Source organism: Triticum dicoccoides, chromosome 4A (assembly GCF_002162155.2).
Source record: "Triticum dicoccoides isolate Atlit2015 ecotype Zavitan chromosome 4A, WEW_v2.0, whole genome shotgun sequence".
NCBI classification, from domain to species: Eukaryota; Viridiplantae; Streptophyta; class Magnoliopsida; order Poales; family Poaceae; genus Triticum; species Triticum dicoccoides.
The window spans coordinates 536,612,493-536,631,271 of NC_041386.1; the positions used below are offsets into that span (position 1 = coordinate 536,612,493).

The 18,779-nt window shown below is 45.5% G+C and overlaps 3 protein-coding genes across 3 annotated transcripts in view; 1 reads left to right on the forward strand and 2 right to left on the reverse strand.

Annotated features, from left to right (window-relative positions):
- Positions 1–5,963, forward strand: part of LOC119286588 (protein transport protein SEC23-like) — an 8,007-nt gene extending 2,044 nt beyond the window's left edge. The window contains exons 5-14 of the mRNA XM_037565973.1: positions 612–773; positions 1,504–1,646; positions 2,478–2,553; positions 2,642–2,817; positions 2,909–2,990; positions 3,200–3,277; positions 4,149–4,310; positions 4,408–4,671; positions 4,896–5,000; positions 5,308–5,963. Of these exons, the coding sequence (XP_037421870.1) occupies positions 612–773; positions 1,504–1,646; positions 2,478–2,553; positions 2,642–2,817; positions 2,909–2,990; positions 3,200–3,277; positions 4,149–4,310; positions 4,408–4,671; positions 4,896–5,000; positions 5,308–5,451 (1,392 nt within the window). The 3' untranslated portion in view covers positions 5,452–5,963. The remainder of the gene's footprint in view (positions 1–611; positions 774–1,503; positions 1,647–2,477; positions 2,554–2,641; positions 2,818–2,908; positions 2,991–3,199; positions 3,278–4,148; positions 4,311–4,407; positions 4,672–4,895; positions 5,001–5,307) is intronic.
- A 1,709-nt stretch (positions 5,964–7,672) lies between these two features.
- LOC119286589 (pentatricopeptide repeat-containing protein At3g12770-like) lies at positions 7,673–9,646 on the reverse strand. Its single transcript, XM_037565974.1, has one exon. It carries the CDS (start codon positions 9,624–9,626, stop codon positions 7,875–7,877), a length of 1,752 nt encoding a protein of 583 aa, XP_037421871.1. The 5' UTR covers positions 9,627–9,646; the 3' UTR covers positions 7,673–7,874.
- Positions 9,647–9,866: 220 nt separating this feature from the next.
- On the reverse strand, positions 9,867–12,611 carry LOC119286590 (protein FAM136A-like). The gene is made up of 3 exons (XM_037565975.1): positions 12,278–12,611; positions 11,357–11,494; positions 9,867–10,287 (listed from the first exon to the last, which is right to left on the reverse strand). Exons 1-3 carry the CDS (start codon positions 12,404–12,406, stop codon positions 10,108–10,110), a joined length of 447 nt encoding a protein of 148 aa, XP_037421872.1. The 5' UTR covers positions 12,407–12,611; the 3' UTR covers positions 9,867–10,107.
- Between the last annotated feature and the right edge of the window lie 6,168 nt (positions 12,612–18,779).

Sequence of the window (18,779 nt, forward strand, 5' to 3'; positions counted from 1 at the left end):
CTGATCACGCACCCACAGTGATAAGAACAAACATGTCCCCGCCTTTCTATTCCCAACAATAGTTATGCAACATTCCTTAGCATTCCGTGGGGTATTTCTAACACCCTTTCCCAATTCGCCTCCTGTTCTTGCTAATAGTGGTGAGTTTAGTCCCAAAATTGGCTAGCCTAGTTGTGTTGGGAGTTAGAAGTGGGATATAGACTATGGACAACACCGTACTGAGTTACCAGCAGGGTTGATACTTTTAGTGGAAAACGAATATGAAAGCCTTTTCTGATATGTGATGGGCATACCTATTACATATTTAGAGTTCATGTGAGGAAAGTTTGTGGGTTTGCTCACTTGCTCTGTGCTTTGCAATTCCAGAGATGTTTCGTATGTATTCTGTGTAGTGAAGCCGACCCGACTTTTCTACTTAAATTAGCTCATAACTCATTAAAAAGCATGATCCCTTTTCTGATAAAGTAAGTTCCACCGAATAATAATCTGCACATTTGTCATGATGATACTCCAGTGTAGAGATTGATTATTATTTTTGTCAAATTAGGTTTTCCTTTGGAAATAGCATGATACATTATTGTATTCTAATGTTTTTTTTTGCAAAATGTCAGATAATATCTAAGCCGTTATCTGATCCAATTCGTTCGCACAAAGATCTTGATAAAGGTTCTGCTCCACTTTATAACAAAGCCGTTAAATTCTACGAGGAGATTGGCAGTCAACTCGTGCATCAAGGGCATGTGCTCGATCTATTTGCATGTGCACTTGACCAGGTTTGTCCCCTGCCCCTTGTTGTATAGATTATTCATATCACCTCTTGGTCAAGGATCAGGCATTAGCTTGTTTAACTAGGATATTGTTCACTTGAACCAGTGTTGCTGTGTATCATTCATAGACCTCATAAGCATGTTTGTCTCACCATAATGTGAAAAATATCAGTATAAGCATTTATCATCTTGAAAATATCTGTGCAGGCATTTATTTTCTTGGAAGTTCCATGGCTGTAAGATGCTGTTATTTCAGAATTCAGAGTGGATGTACATATTATCATAATGTAAACTTCTCTTAACCTGATTTAGTAGGAATTTTGGCTAATTTTATCAGCTAATGAAATATAGAGAAGAATGGCGACCTATTGTGAGTGTTAGTTGACAACTCAGTGATAATGTGCAAGCCATCCTCTTTTGATAACTGTCTGAAGTGCGTATGCCAAGGATTTTAAGGCGGTTAGGCGTCATAAGACGATCAACCTAAGCGCCTAAGGCGGAGAAAATGCTAAGGCACTGCCAGGACGCGCCTTACCCCCTAAGCGTCCATAAGGCGACGCCTTAAAAACATGGGCATATGCAATACGATTTATCAAAAAGAAAAGTATAAGAACGAATGTTCATGCAAAAACTATTGTTAGTTAGCACATCACCGCACACCATTGACTTATGCGTTATCTTCTGATGTCTATGCACGGTTGCCTTGATATGGTTAATAATATATTCTATTCCTCAGGTTGGTGTTGCTGAGATGAAGGTTGCAGTGGAGAGAACTGGGGGAATAGTTGTGCTTGCAGAAAGTTTTGGCCATTCTGTTTTTAAAGATTCACTTAGACGCATTTTTCAGTCAAGCGATAGTGACCTTGGCTTATCGTTCAAGTAAAGATACTTTTCTGCCTGCTTGATTTAACTGCATTGCTACTTTGCTAGTTCTAGCATGTTTATGTTTGTCTCGTCTTCACTGCAAATGTAATTAGGGATTTGCTTTTAGTTCTGTTATTGCTGCAACAAAAAAAAAGATCAAGGTATCAGGTCCAGAATGATGATATGCGTGGTAGAGTTGGGGTAGCACTGATTGAAGAGAAGCTTGTCCAACATCGTCTGAGATGGTTTGGGCATATACAATGCTGGCCTCCAGAAGCGCGAGTGCATAGCGGACGGTTAAAGCGTGCTGATAATGTCAAAAGGGGTCGTGGCAGACCAAACTTGATATGGGAGGAGTCCTCAAAGAGAGATCTGAGGAACTGGAATATCACCAAAGAACTAGGCATGGACAGGGGTACGTGGAAGTTAGCTATCCACGCGCCAGAATCATGACTTGGTTTCAAGATTTTATGGGTTTCAACTTTTGCCTACCCCAACTTGAAATGCTTTGTTGTTGTCTGTTTTTGCTGCAACCTCAGAAGTGTGATATTGTTACTTGCTGCTTTTAGCTTATTTTCAAAGGCATCTATGTGACCAGAGAAACTGCAAATAAGTTTAGCGCTATCCGGTACTGATTAAGTGATTTTGAACTTGGATGTACTAATTGACTATGCCTCTTGAGGCAAAAGTGTTTGTGTGATACTTTTCCTAATCATCCTCATAGGTTTGTTTTAGGTGAAATGGCTGTTTCAGGGGTGTAAAATATGTTCATGTCATCCAGTAACCTGCTGTAGTACAGCCTTGTTATTGAGTTGTCTCATTTCTGTATTTAAATTATTTTTGCAGTGGCATATTTGAGATCAACTGCTCCAAGGATGTCAAAATTCAAGGCATCATTGGACCTTGTACTTCCCTGGAGAAGGTACAGTATGTGCTTAGTTACATGTTGATGTTTTAGAATGATGATTGTATGCTATACTTAGTCTTTTGGCATGTTGCTGCTTCTGCAGAAAGGTCCTCTATCCTCAGATACAGTTGTAGGTCAGGGGAACACTAGCGCTTGGAAGATGTGTGGTCTAGATAGGAAAACATCACTATGCGTAGTATTTGATATGGCCAAAAAAGATGCCCCGGACGCAATTGGACAATCACAAAACAATCTGTTCTACTTCCAATTCTTAACCTAGTATGGAATCTGCTCCCCCTCCGATCTCTTTTATAAACAATTGATATTGTTGGAGAAGTATATATGTCTGACCTGGAGATGCCACATGCAGTTATCAGCATCATGATGGGCAAATGAGATTGCGATCGACTACAATTTCAAGAAGATGGGTTGCTGGTTCTGGCAGTGTGCAGGTAAGTTTTACCTTTGTTCCCCTTGATGAGTTTTCTTTCCTTTTAAATGTTTTTCTCCTTCCATTTGTACCCATTTTCAGTAATAGTTGAGCTGAACAATTGTGTTTAGCCAATGTCAGTGTGTTACCCAGTGTTTTAGTGCTTTTATAGACTTTTTAGGAAAAATCAATGTAATATTGTTGCTCATTGGACTAGTACATGTGCTGTAGGAGTTAATAACTGGCTTTGACCAAGAGGCAGCAGCAGCAGTCATGGCACGCTTGGTCTCATTTAAGATGGAAGCTGAGGTACTTTCTGATAGTCTGTTTACTTTTCATAAATTGTTTCAATATACTTAATGCCCCATGACAGACCCATCTTTTTATGTTTGAGAGATGGAATATAACATCATAAAAAATTTGGAAGCACGAAATTTGTAATTGTGACCTGTGGGCTCCCATGGTCCGAATGGGGATATGGATGCACCGTACAACCTTTTAATTTCATGATACAATGATCCTTAAATATGTAGTTCTGTGAAATTGGTCAGTCAATTTGTAGTTTTGCACTAGTTTGTACATTTGTCTTTGGTTTTGTGAAACAATTATTCCGTATATTTATTAGTTGGAGGCAATACATAGTCTGAGAAACAATTTTATAAATTATCTCATTAGTTGAGGATGTGAAGAAAATTGAAATCATCACATTAGGAGGATCAAAAGGTCCACACTAGATCGGTACATTGGAATTATAATGGTTGTGCTTCTCCTTTGAACAACCTTTTGTGTAAAAAACGCAGTCTTAAAAAGGATATGGCATTCGTGAACTTGGTTTCTCAATAACATGTCATTTATACTACTCCCTCTGTCCTACTGTATAATATAAGAGCATTTTTTACACTAGTGTAGTGTAAAAAATGCTCTTATATTATGGGACGGAGGGGGTATCTTAGAAACATAATCATTAAGAGGAAACCTTTTATAAATTGCATAGGAAACAAACCATGACCATAAAGGAAATAGTTCGCTGCTCAAGGACTCCTTGATTAGTTTCATTAATAATTAACTCACAGTTATTGCTGCTGCTTACATGTTCTGACATGAGTTGCATCTTTGACTCTTCCTGTATGTAAGGTCTGTTATATTCATTTTTATAGCATGTTCTTGGTGTTTTTTTCAGGTTGATTTTGATCCAGTAAGATGGCTTGACCGAGCATTGATTAGTTTATGTTCGAAATTTGGAGACTATCAGAAGGAAGCACCTTCATCTTTCAGTTTGTCCCCACGTCTATCAATTTTTCCACAGTTTATTTTTAATTTGAGACGTTCCCAGTTTATTCAGGTAAAACATTTTTTCTGTCCTAATTCAATGAGTCATGCTGATCAACAGATCAAGCGAATTGAATTTCTCTTTGCTCCTAATTAACTACTACATGCAGGTTTTCAACAATAGTCCAGATGAAACTGCATATTTCAGGATGATGTTAAACAGAGAGAATGTAGCGAATGCAGTTGTGATGATCCAGCCTTCACTTATATCATATTCATTTGAGTCAGGTCCCGAGCCTGTTCTATTGGATGTAAGCGCAATTGCTGGTGACAGGATACTTTTGTTGGATTCTTATTTTACTGTTGTCATATTCCATGGGATAACGATCGCACAGTGGCGAAAGGCTGGTTACCAACATCAAGAAGGCCACGAGGTAATGTTTTGTTGGCCAAAAACCATGGTAACACTAAATATTTTTTTTGACTCCATGTTGGCTTTCTTGTAAGTTTATGGAGAACTTATCTGTATTTGATTTAAAATTCTAGCACCATGTCGTATTAAAAGAATTCTAGAAAATATCAATGCTCCATTTTCCTCTCTTCTTTTGGGTTCTCGCATGTTGTCGAAAAACCATGTATAACCTTGTATGATGTTCAGGTGTTTGCCCAGTTGTTGCAAGCCCCACAGGAGGAAGCTGATTCAATAATCAAGGAGCGGTTTCCTGTGCCTCGTTTGGTTGTGTGTGATCAATATGGTTCTCAGGTTAGTATTTTCTATTTAATCTGTCAGTACACTCTGCACCAGAACTCTTAGGAGTATGCATCTGGTGCCTGTGTACTTGGTAGTCGGGAGCAGTTCCTTAACCTGCAGTGACAGTAGCAACTACAGGGGATCCCGATAAGATATAAATTTGAATAAATGCAACAATCTCACTGGAAGGTCAAAATTTGTGCCGAGAATTGCAATCAAGTCACCAGTGATCAGTTATTAGTTTCGGAGTAAACTAAAAAAAACTATCAGCACTTCCACATAATTTGTTTTTTAATGCTTTATTTTATGGAAATTGCAGGCTCGATTCTTGCTGGCAAAGCTGAACCCATCCGTGACATATGACTCCGACACTCCTCCGCCTCCTGGGGGGGATATGATATTCACAGATGATGCGAGCTTCCAGGTCTTCATGGAGCATCTCCAGCGGTTGGCAGTTCAGTAGAGCATGGACGTGCAGTAATTTTACATCAATGGCCTCTTCTCTCATGTACAGCAAAGAAAACCTTTTCATGTGTGTGTATCACTGTTATACCGGTTGCCACGTACTGTAGGCCGACATACCGCTGTTAGCTCCGCATGTGTACATTGCCATGGACTGTAAGGTTTATGTCGTATATCCCGAGATGGAGCATTCATAAATTGTGTTGTTAGCGCAACATATGGTTGATCACTGCTTACACCAAAGAAGATTGTCGTCGTCTGGGTGTTCAAGCTTAGTGGTGAAGAGGATTTTTTAAGTCATGTGTTGATAGAGATGGTGTGGTTGCTGCGTCTACTAAGGGCCCGCTTGGATTAGCGTTTTCGCTTGTATCCGGCTGGTTTAGAATACAGACCTGGACTGGTCGTTTTGTTTCCAAGCAGAAAATTAGCTGTGACCGGTATTTTACATGTGTAAAATAAATACAGGTGTAAAAGTTTACACCCATTCCAAGCGGAGCCTAAGGTTTATTGATAGCAGGTGTTTGCTCCAAAAATGTGTGATAATTGATGTTATGGTGGTGGTTTATTGGTTGATGAAAGCAAGCGTAATTGTTTTTTTTCTTCATTTGTCAATACCTGAATGCTGTTCTTCTGGACACGCATTGGGCACATGGTTTTCTTTTTTAAGTTCTTTTTGCATTTGTCTCTGCGTTTTCCTCTTTTCATTTTAATTTGTTCAAACTGCCAAATTTAAATTCACTGTTAGACAAGGTTCAAGTTCAACATAAACATGTATAAAGGTTGAAATGTGGCATAAATTTAGACGACCACGATGACACGATCTAATGATAAAGCAGTGGCATGACATAGGAGAGGGCACTATGTGAACCCATGGGCATATGCACCCACTTTTGAAAAATGCATTTTAAGCTAAAATGTCAAAAAATTCAAAAGAAAATATCACGCATACATGTTCGCAATTGCGTATACGCAACACAAAGTTTTATGAAAAAATGTCTTTTTGTTTTACCTCTGAAAAAAGATAAATTTCAGTGCTTCTAAATAGTGTTTCATGACATGATTTTTTGCCTTTTTTGCACAGGCCACAAAAAAAATATTTTTCCGTGAAACTTTATGCACGCACATAGAACATGGAGACGAACCCGCGTAATTTTTTTCAGATTTTTTTTTAAAATTTAGAAATGTGTTTTTCAAAATGGGTTCATATGTCCCGGATTTATCCATGCACTTCTCCATGACATAGCATGGTTCTTTGTTGTCGGAGGAAGAGGAGTCTGAAGGTCTCGACCTTGCATTCAGTATTACACTCACAAGTGGCAACACGTAACTGAAGATATGTGCACAGGGAGGCAAACGGTGCAGCGCATGAACTGGTCAGCTTGGCAAAATATGTTGAACCGGGCATTTGGTTAGATAATCCCCCTCCTTGTATTGTACCATCTTTTCTAGAAGATGTTACCCTGATTAGTTATGAATAAATAGGTACTTTGGGTGTAAAAAAAATGTAACGTGGCAGGTGTGCACTGAGTTCACAGTAATTTTTTTTTTTTTGAGAAACAAATGCACACTTACCGAACTTTATATACTGTGCTGTTGTTGCCCACAAACACTTCCTGGGACTGGGAGTAAATGCAAAATGCTAGATTATGAATCGTTCAAAAAATATAGAATGCACACTTCCTAGGAGGGCAATACAAAATGCTAGAAGACATGAATCGCTCTTAGTAGAAAATTCAAAAAATGCAGGAAGCGTGATTTGAAACTTTCTCGTGCCATCATTTTCAATTTGCAACTCCTTTGTCCTTCCTCTCTGAACTCATCCCACTAGCATGAAATAAGAAGTATACTTAATCAGTTATCTGCCATCGGCGTTCTTGTTTCTTCGAAGAAAAATAATTTGGACTGTCGATGCATTTCAGTGGAAAATAGCACCTGTGACTACAATTCTCTGCCCTCCCCACCTGAGCCATGAAACAAATTTCTATGCCAATCAACTTAGAACGGTATTCTCCTGTAGTATGAAAACAATTATTCCTCACCGATCACCGATCGTAGTCCAGTACCGGTGCCATACACCCACCACTTTGGTTTTTGTTCGGCAGAGGTCTGAACATCACATCCTAATATCATAGTAGAAACTAGGCAGTACATTATTTTCTGGAGCATTGTTTTCAGTCTCTTCTGCAGCTGTAATGTAAAATCACATTTCAATGCAACGGGTCATCACATTTTAATTGGGCGGCCTTCCCCATTGTACAGTTAACAAGGTAAAAATTATCAGAAAACAGAACATTTGTCCTCAGTTTATCACGAGCCTATGATAAAGCCTAATTTTGATATCCAAAGAATTATGTGATGTTGGGGAGAGAACATGTGCAAATAGCTGCTTACAAACAGTCTAACCTAAAACTTGCATCTAGCTTGCTACCTCGTGATGGCTCTTCTTTCTCTACTGGTACAAACTAAGCTGTGCCCAGCCGTCTTCTTGAGCTCCATCTCCTTCATGGTCCTCCTCGTCCTTTCCGCGTCCTCCAGCATTCCAGCCTCGAAGTACATGTTCGCCATCAAAACGTAGAACGTGACGTCATTGGAGCCCGACAGGAAGAGATCCTTGGCAACAAATTCAGCCAGCTCCAGGTTGCCATGAAGCCTGCAACCGCCGAGGAACGCGCCCCAAATGCACTTGTCTGGCTGCATCGACATTCCCCTGATGATTTCATATGCTTCGACAAGTCTGCCAGCACGTCCTAGCATGTCAACCATGCAGGCATAATTCTCGAGTGTAGGCGATATATGGTAGTTCCTGACAATGCTGTTGAAAACCGCCAGCCCTTCGTCAACGAGGCCAGAGTAGCCACACGCCACTAGAACCGCGGTGAGCGTGAAGGAATTAGGCTTCACCCCTTGACCTTTCATCGCGGAGAAGAGATTGAGAGCCTGTTCAGGCTCACCATGGTTGGCATATGCACTGATCATGGCGCTCCATGACACAACACCAGGCTCGCGCAAACCTTCAAAAGCTTGCCTTGCGTAAGCAATCTCACCACATTTTGCGTACATATCCACGAGAACATTGCCGATTCTCGCATCGGTGTCGAGCCCATGACTCCTGGCGAGCTCGTGCACCCACTTCCCTGTCTCAAGGGCTCCCTGGCGTGTGCAAGCAGAAAGCACACTGACCAGAGTGACAGCGTCAAACCCCACCTTCTCACTAAGCATCCTGTGGAAGAACTTGATCGCCCGAACCCCATCACCATTCTGCTCATACATGGCAACCATCGTGTTCCAGGACACCACGGTGCGCGCAGCCATTCCATCAAACAAGTCTTTCGCCGACGCAATGCTCCCGCACTTCCCATACATTGCGATGAGCGCATTCACCAGCGGCAGATTCGCATCGAACCCCAGCTTGACGACGAACCCATGAACCATCTCCCCGGCAGCGAGACATTCTTGCCCCTGCAGGCACGGCAGGAAACTGATCAGAGTGATCTCGTTGGGGAGCACGCCCTGGGCAACCATCGTGCCGAACACCGCGACCGCCTGGCCGAACAAGCAGTTCTGCGCGTAGCCCGCGACCATGGCCGTCCACGAGACGATCGTGCGGGCGCCGTCCGCGGCTGCCAAGAACACCTGCTCCGCGTCCACCACCTCCCCCTCCTGGCAGTACATGGCGATGAGCGCGCTGTGCACGAAGCCGTCCCCGGGGAGCGCGAACCTCACCGCGTCCCCGTGCGCGGCACGCCCGAACCGCGGGGCGCGCGCGGCGGCGCACGCCGGGAGCACGATCGGGTAGGTGTAGCAGTCCGGCGCGACGCCCGCGGCGCGCATCCGCTTGTAGAGCTGGAGCGCGTCCGCTGCGGGGGAGTTGGCCGGGACGGAGTGGGAGTGGGCGTGGGCGTGGGCGCGGAGGAGGGTGTTCCACATGTAGGCATCGCGGTGCGGCGCGGCGTCGAACACCCTGCGGGCGTACGCGAGGGAGCGCGGGGCCGCGGCGGCGAGGAGCCTGGTGGCGAAGGCTGGGTTGGCGGCGACGCCGAGGAGGACGGCGCGGGCGTGGATAGGGAGGAGAGCGCGGAGGGAGGAGGAGACGCCGGCGGCTGAGAGGAGGCCGATGTAGCGGCGGACGAGGTCAGCGGCGGTGGTGGGCGGCTGCGGGAGGGGAGTAGGGGGCATCTGTTGGACCTCGGGCAGCTGCTGACTGAGTTGGGTTTCACCACGCAGAAATAACTAAGCATAAGCTACGGCTTCTTGTACAAAAAATTACATGTCAAAATTTGTTTGGTTTGCTTGGGATATTTGAATTTCTTTGAATGTGTGTTATTACTAACAATTGTATCGAAATTTGGTGCCATTATGAAATGCCCTCGCCTACATGGCTACATTGCCAAGCAAACTGGCAAATTGCAGAGATCATGAATGAAAAAAAAAAGATTTTAAGATTTTAAGATGTTATGCAAAAGCTACGTTTGCAACATTTAGTCTGGTATCGCGGCGCCATTTAGACGCACTAATCTCTCAGCAAAAAACTCTTCTCTAGACATGGTTCTCATGGCAGTAATGAGCATGTTACACTAGTGCTGCTAGAGACTCTGGATAGATTCAGCTAACGATGGCAAAAACGAGCCGGGGGACAATTTGGAAGTTTCTGATTCCTCTACTTCATGTTAATGGTGGACTTGATCTGCTCAACCAGATGGGGCAGGACCCTGATGCTGTCATCGATGGACCTGTTCACGCACGACTCCAGCTCATTGGTTGCGTCTGTCTTCATCTTCTGGAGCTTTGCTGCTTCAAACTTATCTTGGCAGACCATCAACGAGCGATTCAACCTTTCCTGGAATAAGGAAGGATACATCTCAGCTTAGACATAGCACCAGGGTGTAAATGATACAATAATTTGCGCTGGCCGATATATGCTGCCTGTTATCTAACTGCTGGTTTATTCAGGTAAATCATTTACAAAATTATTAAGAAAGCTAGTTGAAGCGTATGCAACCCTGCAAAGTACAGAAAATGTATGCCCTTAAATAGCAATACACAAAGGCCCGAGCTCTGAAAGAAAACGTATTGCAACCAAGCATTACATGTCTATCATGCTCAATTCTTCGCAAATAAATGACCACAGTTCCCTATGTCTAACTGCTCAGACTGTATGTTAGAAATTACTTATTCAAACTATAATAATAAAAGAACCAAGGGATGAAGCTAGACAATATATAATGGAGGGACAAACCTTATTACAGTTCTAAGTTCTAACTACTGTATACTCCCTCCGTCCCATAATATAAGAGCGTTTTTAACACGTGTTAAAAACGCTCTTATATTATGGGACGGAGGGAGTATTTGTATGACTAAATGCTTGATGTATTTTAAACCTGAACCTTACACCTCTCTAGCGCAGAGATATTTTTCCCAAGTATTTGTTGACATGTCGGGCCATCAATTACTCAAATCGCTGGCTCATTGCTTATTCAAATCATCATGAATGGAACATATGTATACTACTTGCTCACTGACCAAATACACAAACACGGTGCTAATGCAGGTCAACATGCACATAATTTTTAAGTATCTGTGATAGCCACTGGTGACTAATAAATTCAAATGTCTTAAATTATACAACTTGGTAAATATGGCATGTTCAATAAGAAGAACATAAAGTAATAGTTCAACAACAAAGATAAATCGAAGTTGAGAAGGCATCGCAAGTAGCTGCAGTATGATTTCCACAAAGAACTACGAAGTAGAGATACAGCAACAGAGCTATAACTTATAACTTGATTGCAAGAAATGATACAGTGGCTAAACTCAATACAAACAAAGCCGGTCTTAAGTTATTTTTTTTATAGAAACTAGTATAAGATGTATGAAAAAAAATGATAGGTAGATGAAACAGGAAGTACCTGGAACTTGGCCATCTCAGTCTCAACAACATTGTTGGCAGAAAGAGCGGGCACACCACAGTTCTCTACACAGCTGGTGATCCCCTCTTGAGTCCGTCGCCTATCAAAGCAGTCATGTGCACACTTGAAGTACTCTTTCTGAAAATCACCAGAGAAAAACAAATCCAAACAGGCGTCAGCATTGGTGTTTCTAACCCCCTACTACGAATATATCAAGCATATCAGCATCTTCCCCCTTCCCAATAATGTCTCATGATTTCAAGTGCTCACACCATACAACAGAGCAATGATAAGAAAATTACAGAATTAGGACAAACATTACACCGAGAACCAATATATTTATCAATAAACAGTATACTTGCTCCACTACTGGGCTTACTGAAATTCCTACATATCTAGCAGCTACAATCCCCCAAAGTTCAGGTCTTCCATCTCAAATCTGTACACTAGGTTAAAAAGAACCCCAATCATATCCCATGAAGTACATTAGAACAAACCAAGTATCCAATAATCATATCCCTGGAACAGCTAGAACAACTAGCATCAGACCGCGGCGCAACTGGACACATGTACCACCTTCATACTCCCTCCGTTCCGAATTACTTGTCTTGGATTTGTCTAGATACGGATGTATCTAGACTCATTTTAGTGCTAGATACCTCCGTATCTAGACAAATCCAAGACAAGTAATTCAGAACGGAGGGAGTAGAACCCAATAAATTTCATGACTACCGCAAGATTAGCATCCTCCGTCCTGAAATTACCCATCCCTAAAATTTCGCGGAACAAATCGACGAATCCCCCAAACGAACCCGAGATTCCGTGAAAAGGCATCGGGACTCCCCGCTCCTCGGCCCCAAGACCGCATCCTGGAGCAAACCCCGAATTTGGAGTCTAAAAGGCGGCGGGGCGAGGTCTCACCTGCAGAGTGAAGTTGACATGGTCCTGCACGCCCTCGAGGTGCTTCTGGGCGGCGACGTTCACCTCCTCCAGCTTCTTCCGGATCCGGTCCGCCACGATCCTCTCCTCCATGGAGCCCACGTGGTCCATCGAGCTTCACGATTTGGTCCCGGCCTGTCTTGAGGAAGGGGGAGAAGGGAGGGAAGGGTGCGGTCGGTCGGCTATTTCTCGGCTGTGATTTTCTTGGTGGGGAGGGAAGAATTACTGGAAGCAAGTCGGAAGGTGGAGGTTGAGGGTTTAATGAGACACGCTAGGGTTCTACGGCGGCTGCAGAACCCGAACCTGAACCTGATATGAGTTCAACAGTTCGGAAATACTACGACAGTACTGCTTACTAACCTTTTTTACAAGAAACAACAGGGAAGACATCGCCTGTTTTTGGAATTAAATATATATATATATATGATTTTAAAGAAAAAGACATATCCACTGCAATTTTGCAAGATGATGCACACCGTCAGATTTGAGACCTTATTGTTGGGTCGGTCGGTGATAAGCGCCGGTCGACCGGCCCAAAAATCGGCCGGTCGACGCGCAGCCATCAGATTCCCGCGCGCATAGCCGTTCGATCCTTCGTTCCCATCGTCTCGTGACCCTTCTTGTGTTCACATCTGGAAACAAAAAAAGCACCGGAACAAAATTATGGTGACCGCCCCACCTCTCCCCCCACGTCGCGCGCCGCCCTCACTCGTTTGCCCCGCCCCCGAAGGTCGCCGTCGATGCTCACCATCGTCAAAAGACAAAAACAAAAAAGTCCATTGACCCCCTGTAGCAGCTTTTTTCGTCGCCTTACTGTTGCATCCACGGGAGCTCCACGGCACTGACCACAACACCGTTCCTCGCCGGTGTTGCCCAACCCCCGATTGCAGCATCGATGGTGACGATGGCGTCGCTCACAGCCAAAGCCGGTGGTAGCAACAAAAAACTGCTGGTTCCAGCAAAATTGAGATGGTTGTAGCAAAAAAAATATGCCGGTTCCAGCAAAATCAAAAATACGATGGTAGCAAAAATATGTTATGGTTCCAGCAAAATCGAAACACGGTGGTAGCAAAAAGATGGTCTTGTTCCAGCAAAAATCCGAAGACAGTGGTAGCAAAAGAAGTGGGTTGGTTCCAACAAAATCACAAGATGGTGGTAGCAAAAATTAGGACTAGTTCTAGCAAAATAGGTGGCAACAAAATAAAGTGGGCTGGTTCCAGCAAATTAAAAGACGGTGGTAGCAAAAATTATGGCCGGTTCCAGCAAATTTGGTTGCAGGTTGCAGCTCCTCCATTTCCGTGACTCGCTCAACGAGTCCAGCATTTCCATTTGCCGGTTCGAGCAAAATCCGCATGCCGATTGCAGCAATCAAACGCCCGACAGTCGCCTCCTGCATCCGTCGTCCTCCATCACCAGCGAAAAAAGCCATTGAGGCACGGCGACATCCAGGGGCAAGCAACCCCGGGCATATCTAAAGAACAGGCGGGTACGAGCGAGGAGCCCCTGCTCAGCCGAGCAACTCCCCTTCCCTCTCTTTGATGAGAAAGAACCCAGCTGGGGAGGTGGAGATGGACGGACCAGCAGCAGGTGTGGAGATTGAAGGAGGTGGGGATGGAAGGAGCAGCAGCAGGTGCGTCGAAGTAAAAGAAGAGCGGAAGTACTAAAAAAAGAAGAGTGGAACAAGTGGTCAGCGATGGCGAACGGGAAAGGAACGGGAAAGGATAAGGTCGAGAGCGAGCGGTGCATATGGAAGCTGCTAGGCGAGTGAGCGGTGCGACCGGCTGAACGTTCGGCCGGTCCGCCGTTTCTAAACGTTTCCCTTTTGAGAAAGTATGTTAAGTATAGAAATTGTAAATTAACTTCAAGTTAGTTATTTCTTGCAACCCTACACAAGAAACGATAGACAGTTAGGGCATCTCCAACGCCGACCCGCAAACCTTTCGCTTGTGTCCGGACCGCGCTTCCCGGACATCGGAAGCCATCCAACGCGTGTCTGTATCGGTCAGCGGGGCTGTCCGGACGCGATTTCTTCCGCAAACCGAAAACAAACGTGAGGACGGGGAGGGGGTTTTGCGGGAGTCCGGACCAATCCTACGCCCTCTTCTGACCACCCTGGCCCACCAAAACCCCTCCTCCCTCGCCCGCGTGCGTTCCGGCCCGGCACCAGCTGCCAGCATTCATGCCGCTATAGAGCGCGCCGCTCAACATTGTAGACCGCTCATGGCGGACGCGACCTCTCACTGCCTTCGCCATTGAAGCGACGTGGCGGCCGAGGGCGCCGCCCACAACGTGTCTCCGGTGTCCGCGCCTGTTCAATGTCGGAGACGCTTGACTGGACGGGACATGACAGATATCTACCACATCCGTTCAATGTCGTTGTTCGTCCGCATGCCGCCATTAAGCAGGCTCGCCAGCTGAGAAACCCACTCCGGCGCCGCGCATTGATGTACCCGGACGCCTCGCCTGACCGGAATCCGCTATATAAATGCAGCCACACTCGGCCAACTTGTAACGCCCCAAGACCGGAGCTTCAGATGCCTTCCAGGGTTTCCGGGTTTCGTCGTGTGATTTGTTTGGTTCGTTGCATCATGTGCATTGCATCATGTCATCATGCCATCATCTTATAAATCTTTTGCAACTCAACTAAATAAATTGCATGGATCTTCGGTCCATTTCGAGGGAATTCACACGGTAATTCTCTTTATAACATATCCTCCCAATATTAGGGAGCTAAATAAAAATATTCCATTCGTTTGGATTCACCGCAAACACACTTGCAAAATATCCCAATGCCTTTGTTATCTTAATTCTTGGTCTCCAACATTGCCATATATTCTTTCATCATATTCCGGAGCTCCACCAAAGAACCCGAACATTTTTGGCCACACCGAACCTAGTCCCAATTCAAAACCATTTGAATTATATTCAAATGAATTTGAATTTAATTCCTGCAATCTGGCAACTTCTATTTTTCTGTGGTCATGTTTTTTTTTATGAGTCTAGGAAAATTGTCCTCCTGCTCAAACTCTTTTCCCTAACCCCCCTTCTTTTTCCTCTATCTCTATTTCTTTTCGTTTAAAGAAGAAAGAGAGGAGAGGGAGAGCCCAATCCAACAAGCCCAGCTGACCCCTCCTCTCTACTGGGCCGGCCCCAAGCCCACCTAACGCTGCTAACCCTAGGCCCGAGCGAAACCCTCTCCTGGTCGATCCCCTCCTTGTTCGGTCGTTCCCACCAGCGCCGCCAACCTCTTCTTTTTCCTCCTCTCACTCTCTTCCTCCTGCGTGCTCTTCTGTCCAACCTCTCCTCGTCCAGGAGCTCGTCCATCCTCGCGCCAGAGGCTTCCCTGCCGACCTCGTCGACCGCGCGGCTGCCTGCAAGCTCCGTCCAGCGAGGCCCCGCGCCCGTTCCCCATCTCTCTCCCCTCTCCTCGCTCGCGCACCGGAGAGGAGCCCCCCGCGCCAGTTCCTCTCGCGAGCTGCGCGTCCTCCTCCAGCCAGTTGCCGCCCAGTGCCTGGTCTCCATGGTTGCGCCCGTTGCCGTCGGCCGACCCCGTTGCTACCCGTCGCACGAATGCACGCAGAAGAGGATCTCCTCGCCTGCGACCCCTCCGGTTGCCGCGCTACCATCAGGCGTGTTCTCCTTGCACCCGAAGCTCTTGCTTCTCTCTGTCGCGCCCAACCGCTTGTTTGCCACTGTAGCTCCCGTCTTTGGTCGGGCATGATCCTTTTGGACCGTGCCATCTTGCCTCCTCGCGCGCCCGTGGTCCTCTAGAGGCCTGCGCTGCCTCGCCCGCCTATCAGGAAAGCCATGGCTGCCGCCCCATGGAGTTCCACTGGCCCCGATCATGTCGGGAACCAGACGAGCCCCGTGTCTGCTTCCTGCCACTGTCCACCACCATCGCCTCCTTGCTGCTGCCCAACCGAGGCCTTGTGATGCTTCGTTTCATATCAAAAGACCATCAAGACCGACAAGACCCCGACTCCGAACGCCAAGTACTACTACAAACCCGAAGAATTCGGATTCATCAAGTCCCCGAGGAGACCTGTTTTTCGTCAAGTTCGACTACCCGTATCATCAAGTACCACTACAGCCGGAGACCTCGGACACGCCAAGTACCCCTTCGAGCTATCAATACCGCAAGCGCCAAGTTCCACGACGTCCCAAGTACCATGAGAACATTTGTACCTCTACCGTCGCCGTGGATCCGACAAGTACCCCTACAACAAGTGTACCTCTACCACCGTCTTCGGAATCGCTAAGAACATCAAGCATCCCTTCGAGATGACGAGACCGACAAGTTCAAATGACCCCAAGTACCTCTCCGGAAACGAGACGTATACCACTACCATCGCAAGAATCGAGATCGACAAGTCCGAAGAAGCAAGTACCACTCCGAACCATGTACGATGACCGTCGCCGAAGACCCGTGTAACGCAAACGTCAAGTTCAACTACCGTCGCGTGAACCGCTACTTCCCACGACGACCCCGTGAACAACTACTTTCCCTTCGACACGTGTACCCCTACCGCCGAACTCGACCCGTTTCGACAATGCACGCTTCGAAGGTATAACCCCGAGACGACGTCCGTGAACAAATGCTTGCGATGTTTGAGATGCTCGTGTTTGCACCGTGTCCAAATTGTCACTCGTTTCCTTGTCACCAACTCGTGGGACACCCGGAATCCGGGAGCGCCCCAACATCTTTTGCACGCATCCACACACTTATCCTTTGCATCGGTATCTCAATCGAGTTACCGGAACCGGAACGCTGCTGTGGCACCGTTTTCGTGATCGTTGCTGTGGCACCCCTTTCGTTTCCGCCACGATGACAAATGCTTCATAATGCTCTTGTCAACTTTTAATAAAAATTGCATAAACTTGTTCATGTCACCCGCATCATGATAACAACAATTAAAAATGCTTAAAATTGTTGTTGCATTAAATTGCTAATGCATATGGGGATTTACCGGATTTGTTGTTTGTTATATCTGGCCCCATTTAAATTGTTTAAATGGTATAGTTTTGTTATGCTTCACCTCTTGCCATGTTAACCAACATTTAATATTGTTGAGTACCTAACCGGGAGAGAACTAAATAATTGATGTGGTGTTCCGTCAATATGCAACCCGTTGCATATTGAGCTCCACTTAATTTGTAGTTTTGGTTGTTGCACTTTGCCATGCCATGCCTCTTTAATCCGGACATGCATCATACTTGGTTGTGCATCATGCCATGTTTATGTGTTGGTTGTTTACTATGTTGTTTGCTTCTTTTCCGGTGTTGCTTCTTCGGGTTAGTTCCGATAACCTCGCGTTTGTGAGGACCCGTTCGTCTATGTCCGTTTGTCTTCGTCAGGGACTCGTTCTTCTTCCTTGCGGGATTTCAGGCAAGATGACCATACCCTTGAAATCACTTTTATCTTTGCTTGCTAGTTGCTCGCTCTTTTGCTATGCCTATGTTGCGATACCTACCACTTGCTTATCATGCCTCCCATATTGTTGAACCAAGCCTCTAACCCACCTTTGTCCTAGCAAACCGTTGTTTGGCTATGTTACCACTTTGCTCAGCCCCTCTTATAGTGTTGTTAGTTGCAGGTGAAGATTGAAGTTTGTTCCTTGTTGGAACATGGAGATGTTGTTCCTTGTTGGAACATGTTTACTTGTTGGGATATCACAATACCTCTTATTTAATTAATGCATCTATATACTTGGTAAAGGGTGGAAGGCTCAGCCTTATGCCTGGTGTTTTGTTCCACTCTTGCCGCCCTAGTTTCTGTCATATCGGTGTTATGTTCCCGGATTTTGCGTTCCTTACGCGGTTGGGTTATAATGGGAACCCCTTGACAGTTCGCCTTGAATAAAACTCTTCCAGCAAGGCCCAACATTGGTTTTACCATTCGCCACCTAGACTTTTTCTTTCCCTTGGGTAGGCCTGCCCAAGGGTCATCGTTATTAAACCCCCGGGCCAGTGCTCCTCTGAGTGTTGGTCCAAACTGAGCGATGTCCGGAGCTACCAGGGGCAACTCTGGGCTGGCCCACCCGACGTCTGGCTCATCCGGTGTGCCCTGAGAATGAGATATATGCAGATCCTATCGGGATTTGTCGGCATATCTGGGTGGCTTTGCTGGTCTTGTTTTACCATTGTCAAAATGTCTTGTAACCGGGATTCCGAGTCTGACCGGGTCTTCCCGCTAGAAGGAATATCCTTCGTTGACCGTGAGAGCTTGTGATGGTCTAAGTTGGGACACCCCTACAGGGTTTTGAACTTTCGAAAGCCGTGGCCGCGATTATGGGCAGATGGGAATTTGTTAATGTCCGGTTGTAGAAAACCTGAAGTTGACCTTAATTAAAATACATCAACCGCGTGTGTAACCGTGATGGTCTCTTTCCGGCGGAGTCCGAGAAGTGAACACGGTGTTGGAGTTACGCTTGACGTAGGTTGTTCTAGGATCACCTCTTGATCATAGTTTCTCGACCGCGCTTGG

Bases quoted from the DNA above. Each gene is read 5' to 3' on its own strand.
- LOC119286589 (XM_037565974.1), bottom strand. From the start codon at position 9,626: ATGCCCCCTACTCCCCTCCCGCAGCCGCCCACCACCGCCGCTGACCTC.
- LOC119286590 (XM_037565975.1), bottom strand. From the start codon at position 12,406: ATGGACCACGTGGGCTCCATGGAGGAGAGGATCGTGGCGGACCGGATC. The intron at 11,495-12,277 runs GTGAGACCTCGC...GGTGATTTTCAG, and splicing joins ATGTCAACTTCACTCTGCAG to AAAGAGTACTTCAAGTGTGC. The intron at 10,288-11,356 runs GTACTTCCTGTT...TCCTTATTCCAG, and splicing joins CTGAGATGGCCAAGTTCCAG to GAAAGGTTGAATCGCTCGTT.